This window comes from Heterocephalus glaber, unplaced genomic scaffold, assembly GCF_053883595.1.
Source record: "Heterocephalus glaber isolate CG9 unplaced genomic scaffold, H.glaber_assembly_v1.0 deba00001564, whole genome shotgun sequence".
Lineage (NCBI taxonomy): Eukaryota > Metazoa > Chordata > Mammalia > Rodentia > Bathyergidae > Heterocephalus > Heterocephalus glaber.
The window spans coordinates 12,500,466-12,517,616 of NW_028258351.1; the positions used below are offsets into that span (position 1 = coordinate 12,500,466).

The 17,151-nt window shown below is 53.0% G+C and overlaps 1 protein-coding gene across 6 annotated transcripts in view; it reads left to right on the forward strand.

Moving 5' to 3' along the window:
- Abr (ABR activator of RhoGEF and GTPase) overlaps nucleotides 1-17,151 on the forward strand; it is a 198,377-nt gene that overhangs the window by 174,278 nt on the left and 6,948 nt on the right. For 5 of the 6 annotated variants that reach the window (XM_004857092.4, XM_004857096.4, XM_004857094.4 and 2 more), the window contains 4 exons: nucleotides 14,355-14,414; nucleotides 14,656-14,765; nucleotides 15,734-15,873; nucleotides 16,915-17,049. In XM_004857092.4, coding sequence (XP_004857149.1) covers nucleotides 14,355-14,414; nucleotides 14,656-14,765; nucleotides 15,734-15,873; nucleotides 16,915-17,049 — 445 coding nt within the window. Of the gene's footprint in view, nucleotides 1-1,484; nucleotides 1,789-14,354; nucleotides 14,415-14,655; nucleotides 14,766-15,733; nucleotides 15,874-16,914; nucleotides 17,050-17,151 lie in introns of those variants that run through there. The other variant, XM_004857097.4, reaches the window with a different exon arrangement.

The window sequence follows — 17,151 nt, forward strand, 5'->3', positions numbered from 1 at the left end:
GCAGTCTTTGTTGTTGTTTTTGTTTTTACTTTCTGCAGTAATGGGGATTAAATTCAAGACGTTAGCACTGAGCTACATGCCTAGCCCTTTTTTATTTTTTATTTTGAGACAGGGTCTTACTAAGTTGCACAGGCTGGGCTGAAGCTTGTGACCCTCCTCCCTCAGCCTCCCAGAGTGCTAGAATTACAGGCATGTACCACCTGGCCCAGCTACAGTTGGCTGTTTGAAAGCCCTTTGCATGGGTCATGGTTGGCACCATGCAGATACTGGTTTCCTTCCTACACATGCTCAGTCTACAGTGGCGAATTGTCCTTTATGCTTGCTTTGTGTATAGTCTACCCACCTGGGATCCAGGCTCTTTTCTTGACTCTAGATATTGTAACTTATATGGTTACCTTGAGACATGACTCACTTGTTACTCTTCAGTTAGATGTTAGTAACAAGGTCTTATTCTCTGTTCCTCCATGGTTCCCTCTGCCATTGGATGTCCTCTGCCTCTTACAGCAAAAACCCTTTTTGGTGAGATGGGCAGGACCATGCCTAAAAGCAGCCATATGAGCATCTCTGCCCGACATCTGTGACAAGAGTCACCTTGGCTTTTAGATGTTCCTGGATGGACCCACAATGGCTTGATTCCCACTGAAGTCACTAAACCCAGCAAGCTACCATACTAGGGATACTCTGTTCTTTGTTGAGACAGGGTCTCTCTAAGTTGCCCAGGCTGGCCTAAAACTTGCAGTCCTCCCACTTCAGCTCTTCCCGGTAGCTGGGGTTACAGGTGTGCACCGCAGTGCCTGGCCTCTTTATTCTTCATATTCTCCACGAGAGGAGGTTTGGGAGTACTGGTCCATGAATATCTGGCCTTGTCACCAAGCTAGCATTGAAGGAGGTGGCTTGGGACAGGAGTTGGGGATAGATAGGGTTAGTGTTCTGCAGGAGGAAAGGACAGTTCCTTATGACCAAAATGTAGCTCTTGGGAACCCTGCCTCCTGTAGGGCCCCTCCAGCTTGGCCTGAAGCCTCTCTAATACCCTAGTTCCTGGAGCAACCTGGTGGTGAAAGAGTTAACCCCGCATCTAGAGGTAACAGGACTGGCTTGTGTTTAGCTGCTTGTCAAACTTTATTTAGTAGTGGCTGGAAGGAGGGATGCAGGGTTGGTGAGGAGCGCCAGCTTGCCAAGAGTTAAAGCCAGGGGGTTGGGTGTTTTTGGAGGGGGCAGCCCCATCGCCTGCTTTAAGTCACTTCCTTTGGAGGGGCGGGGGCACCCTGCGTTGCCTGCCCGGCACTTGGCAACACTTGGGGCCACTCGGTGTCCGGGCACAAGCCTGACCCGCAGAGAGAGGAGACCCAGAGGCTGCGGGGAGGCGCCTGGTGCGGGCTGTGTGCTCAGCTAGACCTAGACCGGTGCTTCGTGCAAGTGGAGCGCCGCAGGCTGCAGTCTCCGCGGAGGGAGGGGGAGGAGGGAGCAGGGAGGGAGGAGAAAGCTGAGCCCCGCACCGCGCGCTTCCCCGGCTCTGCTAACAGTACTGCCCCACGGCAGAGCGCTCCTCTGAGCAACCTCTCCAGCACCGCTGAGCTGAGCTCTCTGCGTCTCTCTGGAGCTGGCCCCTGCAGGCCGGCCGCCGGCATGACTGACGTCCTCCTTCAGCCCGACTGCAGCCTAAAGGCAGTGTGCGAACCCCTGGAGCGCTGCTGCCTCGATCAGCTGGAGGATCCGGGGAGCAAGCGTCCCCCCAACACCGGCGCCAGGCTCTGGGGCCGAGTGCGCAGCAAGCTACTCCGCCACAAGGTGCTAGGCCGCCGGGACTGGAGGGGTCTGATCGGGTTGGGCTGTAGAGGGGCTGTGGTGGGGGCCGCCCCTGCCTGCTCCCAGGAGTTCCAGGACAGAGGCTGGGTATGTGTGTGAGTCTGCTCCAAGTGGCTTGAACTTGATGATGACTGCTCCTTGCTACCCCCACCCCGACCCTGGCTGCCTTCTCCACCTCTGGCCCTGTCTCAGGAAAGGGGGGATGGATTGCCTCCTGCACAAGTGTACTCTCCTTGGCTGCTTTCTGAGTCTATAATCAATGAGGTTAAACGGACCAGGTTGGGGTTCCTGGGTGTGTGGTCCTCCCAGAAAGCAGCACAGGCCTGACACCCCACCACCACCCCACCAACCCTGTGGATGTTGCCGCCTTTATCTTTGCTGAGGGGCACCTCAACACATCCACCATGTAAGGTTTCTTTGTGCAAGTTGAAGGATCATTCTTAACCGGGGGAAGGGCGGCTGGTGGAGAGGTAATGATGGGGTGGGCTGGAGGCTGCCTCTTCAGGGACCACCCAGATGACTGCTGCCCTAGTGCCCCCTGGGCACCAGGCAACTCAGTCAGCATGCCTGGGGGTTGCTGACCCTGCAGGCAGCTCAGACCAAGCTATGCCAGGGCAGACTGCCAGTCCTGCCTGCAGCCCCAGACCCAAGTTGGGATTAAAGTCTGAGATAGAAGCTGACTGTCCTGCAGTTGGGCAGACTGCCTTGGGGCTAGCTTTGGGCCCTGGCATTGGGGATCTGAGCAAGAGCCAGACCCTGTGCCCAGAACACAGTAAACGCTTGATGATTCTACAGACCAAATGAACTGCCCAACACGTCTCAGGGTGTCAGTGCTGGCTGGCCAGGGCCATGTTCATCCTTCGAGGTAATGAAAGGAAGGTTTTAGCCAGTCTGATAGGGGCTGCAAGCCTTCCTGTAGCTCAGAGGAGGACCCTCTGTGTATGATCTTTTAGCCAGCCAGCAGAGAAGCTCCTGGCACCTGCCAAGAGGAAGTGATCTTGGGCCTGTTGGCTCCTTGTTTAGTTTCATCTCCTGCCAATGGGGTGTACTTAGAGGTAACATCAGTTCTGGAAAGTGCTAGGCAGGGCAGCAACTTGAGCTACCCTGCTTTGGTCCCTATGTCACCTTCAGTCTCCCTAGGGACCAGGCTAGCAGAGCCCTGCTGGCCCTGGCTGCTACCAGAGCCCCTCTGTGCTGAGGCAGCTGTCTGTGCCCGGCAGCATGGAGCCACCCCTCCCTGTCTTCCTTCCCTGGCCCTTGCTGAGCCCAGCAGACACCAGCTCAAAGCTCATCATCCATTCATAAACCTCAAGGTTTGCAAGAAACAATTCAGAGGTTTCTGACCCTTCTGATTTACCTGCCTCTTGGGGAAGGTGCCTGGTAGGTGGAGTTAAATTTTTAAACTCCAAAGCACAAACTTTCTGTTCTCCTGTCATGTGTGCCTGGCAAAACCAAGAAGCCACTTCAGCAACTCTAGCTGGGTTTGCCTCTGGTAGTGTCGACCGCTCCATGTCTTGTGGTGATTTCTGGGTAAGGGTAGTGGGCTGGCCAGGTGCTGGACTGCTGATCGGTTGGTGTCAATGTCACTGCAGGGTGGCTCTGATGCTGGGATGTGTTGTGTCGTGGGTGACTCAGTCCCCTAGTACATGCTGTGTGACAGTGTGTCAGTACCCTGGACGCTGTGGGTGATGGAAGGACATCTACCCTCCTGTGCCTGTCTCACTGTCCATTGGCTGGTAGGTACACAGGCAAGCCTGAGGCCTGCTGTCCTCTTCCTTTCCTTTCCTAGCCACATTAACTTATTCCTTCTAGTGCAGTCGGCGCACTACCGGGCCAAGGGGGCTGGAATGAGGCAGCAGTTCAGGTGGAGTGGGGGCAGGAGGAGCTGCCTCACAGACTCATTAACTGTGCCCCAAGGATTTAATGTTATGGATGCTAAGACACCTGTGGCCCTTCTGTTCCAATTTAACCAGACTCATTAAAGCCTGGAGGAATGGTGGGGGGTTGACTCATCAGGGACCCTGTATAGGGCCTGAGTCTATTCTGGTGCAAAGGGCCCAGTATTAAAACTGAGCCTTTGAAATAGTGTGGGGCAGGCCGGGGATTTAGCTCAGTGGTTTTGCTGCCTGCTGCGCAAGCGCAAGGACCCGAGTTCGATCCCTGGTACCAAAAAAAAATGAAATAGTGTGGGGCCTCTGGTCCTAGACGCCTCTAGCTGCTGGGGGAAGAGAGGCAGGGGCCTCTCTCAGGCTTTCCTTGGGGCCCAGGGGGGCTGGGGTAGGATTGCTCTTGTCCCCAAGCAGAGTTCTAGAGCTAAAGCCTCATTCTGGTCCCTGACTTGGCAGTTGGTTTGTTGTGCAAGCATTTAGCAGAGGAGACACGTGGCATTTGGGTTTGTGGGTTCTGCCAGCACTCTCAGTATTTAACTTGCATTTCTACTTGTTTGCTTTCTTTCTTTTTCTCAAATCATACTTAAGTAGACCAGGCTCAGTGCCTTACCCTTCCTCCCATTCTGCATCTTCTAAAGTCTTAGAACTTTGGAAGAGACTACAGAGGTATCCCATTCTCAACCCTGTAACATCCAGAGGTTTTAATGGGGTCCCTTATGGGAGCCATAGAGAGGCAAAGAGGGCCAGAAGTGAGGCCAGGACAGAAGCATTTGTCTGATGAGGAATTCAGAGACCTTAAAAGGCCAAGATGCTCCTGACCCAGACCAGGCTGGTTACTGACTGAGGGTGGGGACTCAAGCTAAACTGGCAAGATCCAGGGGAGCAGAGGAGAGAGTTAAGGACAGCTTCTGGTGACTTTGTCTCTGTTTTGAGGGGTTACTACATGGGTCTGAGAATTCCCTGCTTCCAAAGAGCTCCCAGGAAACAGGGAGCTGGTATTGCAAAGTCCACCTGTTTGGTGATGGCCTTTGCTCCCCCTGCTGACAGAGGGGGTCAGAAGTATTTCCTGAGGAAGCACAGGCTGAGGACCTTTAAGGTTTAGATGGTCATAGAAGAGGCTCCCATTGTCACCTTTATTGCCACCACTGGACAGTTCCTAGCCCATCCCAGAATATGCCATTTTACTAGAATTCTTGATAGCGCCAAGTCTACAGACACCCACATCTCCAGAAGTTCACTTAGCCATTCACTCACTGTTCCTGCCACTGAGGATACAAGGGTACTAGGTACAAGACACAGATGTGTCTTGGGCACATTCACCCATCACCTGACTCTGGGCCTCCAGAAAGACCTTGAAGCCTTTCCCAAGAGAAATCTGTCCTGGCTGTGGCTGCCCACTGCTCTACCCTGCTACCCTCCTCCTTCTTTGCCAGAAGGAAGAAATCTACATCCTTCCCCATTTGAAGGCCCATCCTCAGTCTCTTACATTGACCTTTCAGCTGCAGACAGAAGCTCCTCCCTCTGGAACTGGGTATCTCTGCCAGCAGCGAACTTCATACTGAGCCTCTATGTGGGCCAGTATAGTGGGAGGCCAGCAGGTAGAAAGCACAGTAGTGTGTTCCCCTGCATTCTCAAAACCATTGTGCTTGCCACTGCATATGGCACTCCCCAGAGCAAGCCCTGGGTACTGAAGCCACATGGGTGGTCTCCTGCCACTAGTGCTCCTGCCTGGCCACCATGCTGGTTCCCCAAAAGCCTGTATGATGCCACAGAGCAAGAGCCCTTGACTGAGAATCTCATAAAGGTTCTGAAGCCCCCTCAGACTCAGCCACCTTTTGCACAAACTGAACTATTTCAGAGGGGCTCTTGGACCCGTAGGAGTCCTTGCTCTAAACAGACCTGCCAAGCACCATTTCTTGGCACTAGGGGAGATTGGATGGGCACTGGCCTCCTTGGCATCTCTGCATCCCACACACAGCTTGACCCGTCAGCTTTACTGGGCATGGTGCCATGGCTTTCCAAGGCACTAGACCAGAGGGAGCTGAGCCTGCTGGCCGTGGTCGTTCCTGAAAAGTCAAATCTACATGGGCCCATTGTTAGAGTAGTGTCTAAAGACAAGTGAGGTTTAGGCCCAAGAGGACAGACATTTTGGAAAGAGTCCAGGAACTTCTGCAGGTGTTGGTTGTGGGGACTTGCTGGGTGTCAGTGAAGGGACACTGATCTGGAAAGACTGGCCTTTGCTGAGTGGCTCTGCTGGCTGTCCACATTGTCGGGAGCTGGTCAGCAGGCCATTTGGCCTGTCACATCATGCTGGGGGCAGAAAGAGTGCTTGTGTTCTGGCACCTTAGAGGGATACACAGCTCTCTGCTCCTGGACCCTGCCTGCCTGATCCCTGGGGAGAAAGCCCACGTCAGCCCTGGATCCCAGTGAGGCCTGTTGATGAGGCCTGTTGTTCTTGCCTCCTGCCACAGGGTCGGCCATGAAAGCTGCTCTTGAACCTCTATCTGCAGATAGGCTGGGAAGCTCTGAGATCCCCAAAGAGATTTCCTTGACCCTGTTTAGACTGAGGCTTGCTCCTGAGCCAGAAGCTAAAATGATCTCTATCCTGTACAGTGACCCCAACCAGCGCTGGTGCCTTAGCTGAGCCCCCCAGTGCAGTGACATCCACAGTGTCCCTTCCCACTCTGCCCAAATGCCTCATCTGTACTGTGGGAGACCTCCTCCTTGAAGCATCCCTAGACCTCAGGCTCATGTGTCACAGGGTGCTAGAGGAGGAAAGGGGTCCAGGCTAGAAGGAGTCAAGAGGCTTCACTGGTGTCTGTTGTTTTAACTTGCTGTATGACCTTGGGCAACTCTCCTCACCTCTCTGGTTCTTTAGGATCAGTAGTGTGAGAGAGCTAAACGGGATGATCTCTTAGAATCCAGTCATATGAGGTCTTTGCTGTGACTCAAGATTCCGATTCTTAAGCCTTAAACCCTCAAGACACTAGGGGAGCCTGGGTGGGAGAGGTCATAGAGCTGCCCCTGGGCTAAGGCTAGCCATTCATTAAACACGGGAACAGAGAGAGGAGCAGGAATGTGGGGCAGCACCCCCTCCAGTACTGGGGATTGAACCTTGAGCCCCTTCACACTGAGCTACATCTCCAGCCCATTCTTTATTTTGATATAGGGATTTGCTGAGTTACCCAGGCTGGGCTTGAACTTGCAGTCCTGCCTCAGCCTCTCAGGGTGCTGGATTACAAGGATGCACAACCACAGTCTGCCAAATGTGGGGCATCTCAACCCCTGTCCTGAAGGAATCCCGGTGGCAGGGCATTGCTGTCCCCATCTTCTGCATCCTGGGGCACTCATTTGAACCATGAATGTTCATGGACAACTTCCATGGTCTCGCTATGCAGTGCAGCTGGCCTTGAACTCACTATGTAGCCCAGGCTACCCTCGAACTCACAGCGATCCTCCTGTCTCAATCTCCCAAGAGGTTACAAGGCGTGGACCACCATGCCTGACCAGGAGATCTTTTTTAAACTGAGATTTAAATGTCAAGAAGGAATCAGCCATGAAAGATCTGGGGTCATCATATCTGGGTGAAGGAAGCAACAAGGCAAAAGCCTGGAGACAGGTGTGTTCAGAGGCAGACAGAGCCTGATCAGGGTTTTGGAGATGACATTGGGTGAGGGGCCAGCACCCAGATCACATAGGGTCCTGTAGGCCACAGGAGCTTGGCCTTGAATGCAGGCACAGTGGGAAGCTGCTGGTGCGTTTCAACACAGCGTGTACTGAGCACCAGGCATTATTCTTAGCCCTTGATGTCCTATGAGGTAAGTGCTATTATTATCCACACCATTTTATATATGAGAAAACTGAGGCTCAGAGAATGACCCAGATGAGGCCACATAAGTGGCTTAGCAGAGGAAGTACTCAAACCCAGGCAGCTCACCCTGCACAGAGGCTCCTATCTACTATGTCATGTGCCTTATGTGGCCTCCAAGGAGGAGGCCTAGAACCCACTTGGTGCTGTGGCTGTTTCTCACTTGTCAAGGGGGTCCTGAGTCTAGTGGAGATGGAGCCATATTCCCTGGAGGTGTGGGGCTCCCGTCCATCGGCCTTGCGGTGTGTGGTGCCAGCCCAGAGTGCTGTGCAGAGCAGTGGGCGCACCAGTTATTTTTGCTGATGTGTCGTGAACCCAAGACTCAGAGCAGATGTGAGCCTTGGGGAAGAGTCCACTCCAAACCGCATAGGCAGTGCAGTTGCTGGTGCCCCATTTTCACTAGCAGCAGGCACTGTGCCCAGAAAAAGTACTCCTGGCCCAGGCAGGAAAGATGAAGTCAGTTTTAGAGAAGGACTTTATAATTCATACCACACTCCTGTGGTGGGCTGCAAGGTCCTTGGCCTTCCACAGAACTAGCATGAATTTCCTTGTCGGAACCTCACAAAACCTCTTGCTTCAGGCTATGACCTCTAAGGTGACCCCCATTCCCTTTGGGAATGGGCCTGCTGGGGCCTGCTCTTGTGCTATTCTGGCCCTGACTACCTTTACTCCAAAGTGACACTCTGCCTCTGTCCTTGCTACCTTGGTGTCCCCAGCTTTTCATTTGTAGCTGGTCCTGGGGTAGGGAAGACTGTGGTCAGTGAACCAGCTCTGAGGAAGCAGAGTTCTGAGCTCCAGGGGAGCTGTGCCTGCCTGGCCTTGAAGGCCTCCGAAAAGGCTGGGTTTGCGTTTTGTCTGCTAACCCTCAAGGTCAGCTGTCCCTGGCCAAGGCCAACAGCGTGGTATGCAGGAGAGAGGCTGAGCCACTGCAGTGGGGGCACTGGGGAAGGCAGGTTGCCATGGGTGCTAAGAGGCTGACCTGGCTTCAATAAAAGCCCGTTCAGAGCTGCTAAAACCCTTCCATATGTGGGCCTAGGGAACTTCAGAGTTTTTGAGAGGAGGAGGGGAGGCAAGCAAAGCAAAGTAGCCTCATCCAGGTACCTTAAAAGACAGAATTTTTAAAAAGGAAGAATCAGCAGAGTCAATATGTGGGAGTAGATGGGCAAACTTTGGCTGCAGAGCGCCCTCGGGGCAGCCTGGTGTGCCTGCTGTGTCTGTCTCTGCAGTGTGGGCCAGAGACAGGGCTGGCTTGGCCTTGTAGTGGGGCTGCCAGGCCACTGGGAAGAGGAAGTGACAATTTACCAAGCCCGTCTCTTCTGACCCAGTTGCTAGGCTGGAAGCCAGATGGAAGGCCTGGCAGCCCCTCCCTCTCCATCCTGCCTCTCCCTGAGCCTCTCAGAGCAGCCACGTTGACGGAATCCTCCAGTGCCCTCCTCCAGGGAGGTGAGGCAGGCTCTTGGCAGCTGCCTGTCCTGCCATGCCTCTCACGCCTGTGGTGTGTCCCAGTGACAGGCTAGTTTGCTGTCCCAAGGGGACCCTGCCCTAAGTGTGTGACTACACTTAGGGGAGGGCACCCCAGGACCGCCACCATGGCCCCTGGCATGGGAGCCACAGGAAAAATACCCACATCAGATACAATGCCTGGCACAGGGCCTGGTGTCCATGCCCTGGTGCTTGGCCTGTGGCCGGGGTGCCCAGAGACACGTTCAGCCAGCTCTGCCTTCCATTTAGCACTCTAATCAGTGGCCGATTTTTATTGAGACTCTTCTTGAGTCACTTTCTATCATTTCTGCCTACCTCTTAGGGTGATGACTTCAGTGCACTGAATTTACTGCCCTTGTTAAAAAGCATTTTGGTTTTTTATTAACTTCTGAATCCATTTCTGGGCTTCAAGGCAAGTTCACCCAGCTTCCAGGAGAGGGCCAGGTTGGCACCCCTGCGGCCTGGGGGACCGAGGGCAGAGCAGAGTGGGAGTGAAATGGGGAATGGGAGCAGTCTTGAGGGGGCAGAAGGCTGAGTTCCTTGGGGGCTCTGGTCCCCTGTTCTGTGACAGTGATAGTTGGGGGGCCCTAGGGGAGGGGGCTATCAGAGGTAAGGGCCAGGGGGCTTGGGGAAAGAGGTAGAGGCCTGGAGCCCTTGGGGGCCCCTGCTGGTGTTACCAAGGGTTGCTGTCATCCAGTGAGCCCCTGGGTACATCTCAGAGTTATGCTGAAAGCTGCTCAGTGCCTGTGCCCCTGAGACTAGAAGCAGCTAGTTCTATTTACCCCCAGCCACCCATAGACAGAGCTACTACAAGTCCCTTACTGGAGATTAAAGGACACCATATAAGGGCTTGTGGGAAGGGGCGGTGGCAGAAATCAATCCCAGCAGACTGTTAGGCAAGCTGTGCACTTGAGGGAAAGTGACACAGTTTAAAGAACGTGGCCCAGCAGTCAGAAGGACTCGGAGTTGAACGCAGCTCTGTTACCTGCTAGGGAGCGAGGCTGGAGGCCCCAATATCAAGAGTGGCTCAGACTCTCCAGTGCCTCCTAAGTGCCAGGCAGTGGGAGGTGACTGTGAACAGCTCTCAAAGCTGAGGGAAAAAGTGATGGTGTCATATGCCTGAGGCTCCTAAGAAATGAAGCCAGGAAGAAGGCCTTGCACTTCTCAGAGGGGAGCCCTGAGGATGTTCCTGAAACCCAGCTCTGACAACCCTGAGCTATACACAGAGCATGTCCTACTGCTAGGCCACTTTGGTGCTTCCTGTCCCAAACATGAGGCCACTTGGGTCCAGAAAGGAGAGGTGGCCTCCCCCAGCCACATTCAGGATCCCAGCAGAGGTCCAGCATTCTATGCTCTCCCGTCACCAGCCCTAAAGGTCAGCCGTTTCTCCTTGGTCCTTGATTTGACCCTGACCCGTTTCTGTCTTCTGCCCTTGCCCACACCTCTGGGGGAGTCCCCTGTGTGTGTGTTACCTGTTGCCTGAAAAGGTGCCCAGGTGGTCTCCTCAGCCTGGCCCTTTGGAAGCCCCATCTGTCCTTCTAGGTGATCTGATGTCCCCCAGGTACCTGCTCTAGGGCGCCTGTGGATGGTACCTGTCTGCTGGGATTAGAGGCGTTAGTACTCAGGTGTTCCCTTCCACTGACATCCCAGAGGCTGCTTCCTTCACCCCAGCACTAATTTAATCAGGAAATAGCAGAGTCCACATTTCCCAGGGGTTATAAATAGTCACAGCCATTCAGGCAACATCGTTTCTCTGGAAAATGTGCCATGTCCCTCTCCACTCCCCACCCTCTCTTCTCTGTATTTAAATGACATCCTGAAATAGGCTTGGTTTCTGGAGGCTGCTGGCCTCCTGGGAGACAGAGGCATGGTTGTCGGGGCACCCAGGGGCTGGGCAGGCCTTCTTGAATGGGTACCAGGCAACACCTGCAGCAGGGACCAGGAATATGGCAGTGGTAGGGACTCAGCAAAGTGAAAAAGGGCCACCTTACCCAAAGAGTAGAGTGTGTGAAACAATGCCAATGGAACCTGGCAGGCAGGCTCTTGGTGTGGCAGGAAGGCAGAGAGGCACGAGCGTTCCAGTGGCCTGGGGGTCCTCCAGGAGGGCTTTCTGGAAGACATGCGCTACAATGAGGTAGTAATATCAGGAGTTGTTCTTCCTGTCTCAGTCACTCCCGGAAGAATGGACCCACATGGCGGAGGGTTGTGGGGAGGTTTGTTTTGGAGGTAGCCTGCTAGACACCAGACCCTGTGCCAGGAGGCCTAATGTCTCCTTTCTGAGTAAATCTTGGTGATAGCAGCTGCTACTGTTGAGGGAAAGGTGCAGGACCAGGTTAGGTACATTGCATATTACCTTGCAGCTTCAGCAGAGTGAGTCAGGGAGATTTGATTTTATACCCCAGCTCTTGCTCCCTGAATGTTTGGAACTAGGCAAGTTCTTTGTATTCTTTAAGCTTGGTGTTCTTGTCTGTAAAATGGGAGCACCTACAAAAGCTAAAACCACACAGGCTTGTTAACAGTGGCTGAGATGCTATGTATGATGGGTTTATCAGTTTTAGACTTACAGAAAATGCACAGAATACATAAGACAGCAGCCCTGTGAAGCAGGCATGGGTACCCTGTGAGGAAAATGAAATTCAGTGACCTGCCCAAATTAACTTGGTTGAGTGGAAGACCCAAACCACCCTGACTTCCAATCCCTGCCCCTTTTTCCCATTCAAGCTCCATCCAGATGCCACTCTAGGACTTGGGGAGAACCACTGGCTCAGTTCAGACCAGCTGCCAGGAAGTGCCAGGTCATGGGAAGCTGGGACAGAAGAGCTTGAGGGGATCCAGCCAGGTCCCTAGAGAGATCTGCCTTCAGAAGGGCTGGTCACTCCAGAATGTGGCTCCCAAGGGATGCATCTGCCTCAGTCAGCTGACGGAGAGCAGTTGAGGTCCCTCTTCCCCGTGGCCACTGCTGGGGGACCGAGATGGGGACAGAACCAGTGGTCTGAATAGGATGAAAGAACTACAGGAAGCAGCCTGCTAGAGACCCAGGGAGGGGTTGGGACAAAGAAGTTGAAAGAGAGAGAGGATTCAGTATAGAGGCCAAAGTCAGGTGTGCCATGGGGCCACAAATATTCTAGACCAAAGATCCTGGGTGGCAGGGTCCTCCCCAGAGGTGCCCGGTTCTCCCCACACTGCCTTCTCCATCTCCTGTTCTCACTTCACTCCCTTCTCTGGCTAGGGGGCTGATTGCTGAAGTTGGGCCCTAGGCCACAGCTGCCCAGACACAGGGCCTAATGCCAGCCAGGTGCAGCCCCCAGGCCCTGTCCGAGGTGACAGAAGGTGTGGGAAGGACTTGGGCTGACCCAGATCCAGTTGTCCTCCTGTGGGGGACAGTGGCCTGTGAGACCAGCGGTACTGAGACCATGGTGTGACAGATGTCCCAGGGCAAGGTGGGCCAGGACAGCTTGAAGAGAGTGAGTTTGTAGGTCCTCAGCCGCCAACTGAGGCCAGGCATCTCGAATTGCTCCCCTCTGCAGATGAAAGCCCGAGGCTCAGGCTCGCTATGGGGGCTCGGCCCAGGGGGCCCAGACCTCAGGGGTGACAACAGAGGGGACCTTAAAAATGTTGGTGTAGGTGCTGAAAAAGAAAAGACTTAAAGGCCGATTATAAAGCCTTCTAAAGTCAGGTGGTATCCAAGTCTTTGCTTTCTGGTACACTGATGAGGGTTTAATTAACAGCTGAGAGATCATTTAAAATAATGTGTGAAAATAGGTACAGAGGTAATTTAAGGCAAATAACATAGAAAGAGGTTAGTAAAAAAAAAAAAAAAAAAATGAGGTTAATGACTCACCTAACATTGCTGTACTAAAACTTCAGCCTCATCTAGTGATTTGTGTGAATGAAATGCTTCCTTGTTTACATTATTTAAAAGAAAACCAAAAACTTCTGAATAAAACTGGTGCTAAACCTCATTTTATTCTAGCAAAAAATAAGATTCATAGAGATACATGAACTACAATAGGAAAAATGTTCTACCTATCTCATTCAGGGATACAGTTCCACCAAAATGCCACTTTGCTACTTGGTATTTATTAAAATTTGTAGTATGTTGGAGTGTGTGTGTGTGTGTGTGTGTGTGTGTACTGCTAATCATGGCACAGTAATAACAAATTCAGAACATACTTTACATATTCAGAGATTTTTAGATTTAGGAAATTTTCATTTCAATGTATAGATGTATTTTAGGAGCAAAGTATAATAGGATGATGAATAAAAGACTTAAATTATAAACCAAGAGGAACCTCTTAAGGAGAAATGGAACAGAAAGATAAATCTAAGGAGAAAAAGATGAAGCAGGCTTTCTGCAAGGGAAAGAAGAGCTTGCTTGTATGTTTTTAAGTGGATGATAGTGGGTATCAAATCACTATGCTAATTATATTCCTCTGCATACATTTAAGGATTGATGTAATGGTTTTATTTTAAGATATCAATATTTACACTATTCTGGAAATTATATTCTTTGCAGCTATTTACACTTGCTGTAGAAATGTTGACTTAAAAATGTGCTTAAGAGTACATAGTTTTTCAAAATTATTTTGTGGGTGCTCAGGCAAAATGGTTTGAAGGCCACTGAGTTAGAGGAATGAAGTCCCGAGAGTCCTCTATGCCTCCAACCCTCACCTGGCACCCTCATCCCAGGAGCTGCAGCCTAAGTCTGGGGAACCTGGCCTGTGGGGGAACCAGCTGCTCAGCCAAGTGGTCTCATTGTGTCCTCGAAGTGACCTGGGAAGCCAGTTCTGTTACTGGCTGTGGAGTGCAGAGGAGGCTCAGCAAGGATACAATTTGTCCAGGTCCTGCTGCTGAAAGCTGCAAAGCCAGGATTCAAACCTAGGCAGCTAACTCCTGAGAACAGACTCTTACCTCTGCATCGCACTGCTTTCCCATTCAGCAACCCCACATGCACCGCAAGAGGCTAAATCTCCGACCACTCCAATTTGTGTAGTTGAGCAAGTTGCTTACCTTTTATGACCTTACCTTGGTGCATCTGTGAAATAGATTGACAGTACCCATCTTGCAGTGTAGCAGTCAGCCAATGCCTTATGATGGTCATGCACCCTAACAGAGGGTCCCTGCCTCCTCCATGGGGCCAGAGGGGCCTGGGGGCTAGAGCTACCCTGAAGGGTTCACTGCAAGATAAGCATCAAGGCTTCTACCTGGCTGGCTGCTGAGCAGTTCCCCAGCACCAGGGAGAGTGCCGGCTTGATCCCTGAGCTGCCCCCCGCCCCTCACTGACAGTCCCTCTCTTTCTTTCTCTGCAGTTGGATCCTCAGACTGTAGAAACCAAGAACTGGCACACAGATGTGATCGAGATGAACGGGGTGAGCCCAGGAGATAGGAGATGCCTGAGCAGTGGGTGGGCAGCCCTCCCTTCCTCCCTCAGCCCCTCCCTTCCATACACATGCCCCTTCCTCTCCCAGCTGCAGTCCTGGGAGTAAAGGGAGTCCTGGGGGTAGAGGCAGCCTGCTTGCAGTCCTGGTGGGGGGAGACCCTTGTGTTTTGGGAACACACCTCAGACACTCATGCCATGGGTGACTTGTGCCTACCTCATCTTCCAATCAGATCAAAGTGGAATTCTCCATGAAATTCACCAGCCGGGACATGAGCCTGAAGAGGACTCCATCCAAAAAGCAGACGGGCGTCTTTGGGGTGAAGATCAGCGTGGTGACTAAGTAGGTGCTGTCTGGTATCAGAGTGCTGGCGTCGGCACCCAGGTCTCCATCAGTCCCCACCTCCCAGCACCCCCTGCACATGCAAGTACCTAATTAGTCTCACACACAGACACACACATGCACACACCCATGCAGAAGTAACAGGCAGCCAGTTTGGAGGCTGAAAGTGGCCTGTAGAGGTGTGTTCTCTGGCTGACCCAGTGCTTCTGAAATAAGAAAGTGATCATGGAAACAGTAGAAGATAAGGGAAAGGCACAAATTGTTCGATTCTTGCGGTAAACAGGAAGATTTGACAGTGACTCTAGGGCCCCTGTTGGGCTTGGTGGCCACAGGCTGAGGTCCAAGGAGTGGATCCCCCTTGGGAAAGGGTGGTCCTTCAGGTCATGCCACCCTTCTGTGCCCCTTGTCTCCAGGCCCTGACCCAGCTCCCTTCTACCTGTTGGGCCCCCATAAGCACTTTTTTTCTTGAAGTGCTAGGGATTGAACCCAGGGCCTCACACAAGTGCTCCACTACAGAGTTATAGTCCCAGTCCCCATAAGCATTTGGGTTTTTTTGTTTTGTTTTCCTTTGGATTTTTGAGACAGGGTCTTGCTATGTAGTCCAAGCTGACCTTGAACTCACTGTATAGCCCAGGCCAGCCTCAAACTCACAGTGTTTCTCTTGGCTGAGCCTCCCAAGTGCTGGGATTAGAGGCATGTCCCATCACCGGCAGCATTTGATTTGGAGGGAGCATTCCTTCTCAAGAGCCTTTGGGCTACCTCCCAGCACTTCCTCCTGCCTGTGTCCCTTGCTGTGCCTCAGCAGGTAGAGTAGGTCTGGGCCTCTTCCTCAGCTCTTTCCTTGCCCCTACTCATGACCCTAGAGGTTGGAGCTACCTTAGGCCGAGTTATGCTGGGGTGGGGGGCTGGATAATGCACCTGGCACTGCAAGACTCCCTCTACCCAACGCTTGCATCCCCTGTCCCCAGGCGGGAGCGCTCCAAGGTGCCCTACATCGTGCGGCAGTGTGTGGAGGAGGTGGAGAAGAGAGGCATTGAGGAGGTCGGCATCTACCGGATATCAGGGGTAGCCACAGACATCCAGGCGTTGAAGGCCGTCTTTGACGCCAGTGAGTCTGGGGTCCCAGCTGGTGGGGTGGGTGCCCAAGTGGTAAGAGAACTCAGTGGGACCAGGAGGCCTCCATGGAGCCTGTGACCTGCAGCCCACCATGTCACAAGGAAGGCTGTTTCTGAGTCGCTGTGGCAAGCACACATTCTGTATTTTCTTACATTAATTTTCCCCCACTCTGATCTCCTATCCACTGCTACAACTAAGGAAATGGATGGAGCTCAAAGAGGCCAACTCATTTGCCCAGGGTTCTCCCAGTTTGTAGCTTTAGAGCGTGGACTTAAAATCAGAACTTCCCAACTCCAGAATTGTGTTCTCAGCTTTTGTGCTGGTGCCGAGTGTCTAGTGGGCTGCAGGGAAATTAGTGTTGAGCCTAGGCTTGCTGGCTCAGCCTTCCCTCTGCTGTGTGGCAGGTGTGCTTTTGTATAAAGCCCCTGGTGGGGGGTCCCAACCCTCCTGGTTTCCTCTTCCCCTATCCTGCTGGTCAGGCTGCAGCAGCAGGAGCAACCAGTGGCTAGGAAGCTTGAAGTGGCCAGTGATGAGTCCAGGTGGAGAGGGGCCTCGCAAGGAAGGCTGGGGTGGAAGACAGGACAGGGCCAGGAACATGCTGGCACGTGACTCCCCTGTGTGACCTGGAACCTAGAGCTTTGTCAGAACATTATTTTAGGTGTGAAGAATACATAGGGCCTTCCAGGGAGAGGCTTGGCAATGGGAAGATTCCAGCTGGAGGGAGGGTGCACGCCACTTGGTGTGGATGTGGCTCAGGGACTCTGGATGACAAGTTGTACTCTCCTTCTCTTCTCTGGGAAGCCATAGCAGACAGACCTCAGTCTGGCTCTCTCTGCTTCCTCTACCTGCAGCTGACAGAGCCAAGTCACAGAACCTGTGGCCACTACCTACATTCTGTCTTTCTGGAGGAGACGAGAGGCAGCGATGGGGCAGGTGGGGGTTGGCCTTAGGACAGATCTGAGGGCTGGCTGCTAGGGAGAGGGGGATGAGTCAGGGGCCAACACAACCCCTGACCTACTCCCCTCCCCTGTAGATAACAAGGACATCCTGCTGATGCTGAGCGACATGGACATCAATGCCATCGCTGGCACCCTCAAGCTATACTTCCGGGAACTGCCAGAGCCCCTCCTCACAGACCGACTTTACCCAGCCTTTATGGAGGGCATCGGTGAGGCTCATTTTGTCCTGAGGGCTGGGCTGAGCCAAGCAGGCCTCACTGGCCGGGGAAGTCCACAGCAAGAGGCCGTGGCCTCCCTTGCCCATTGACCTG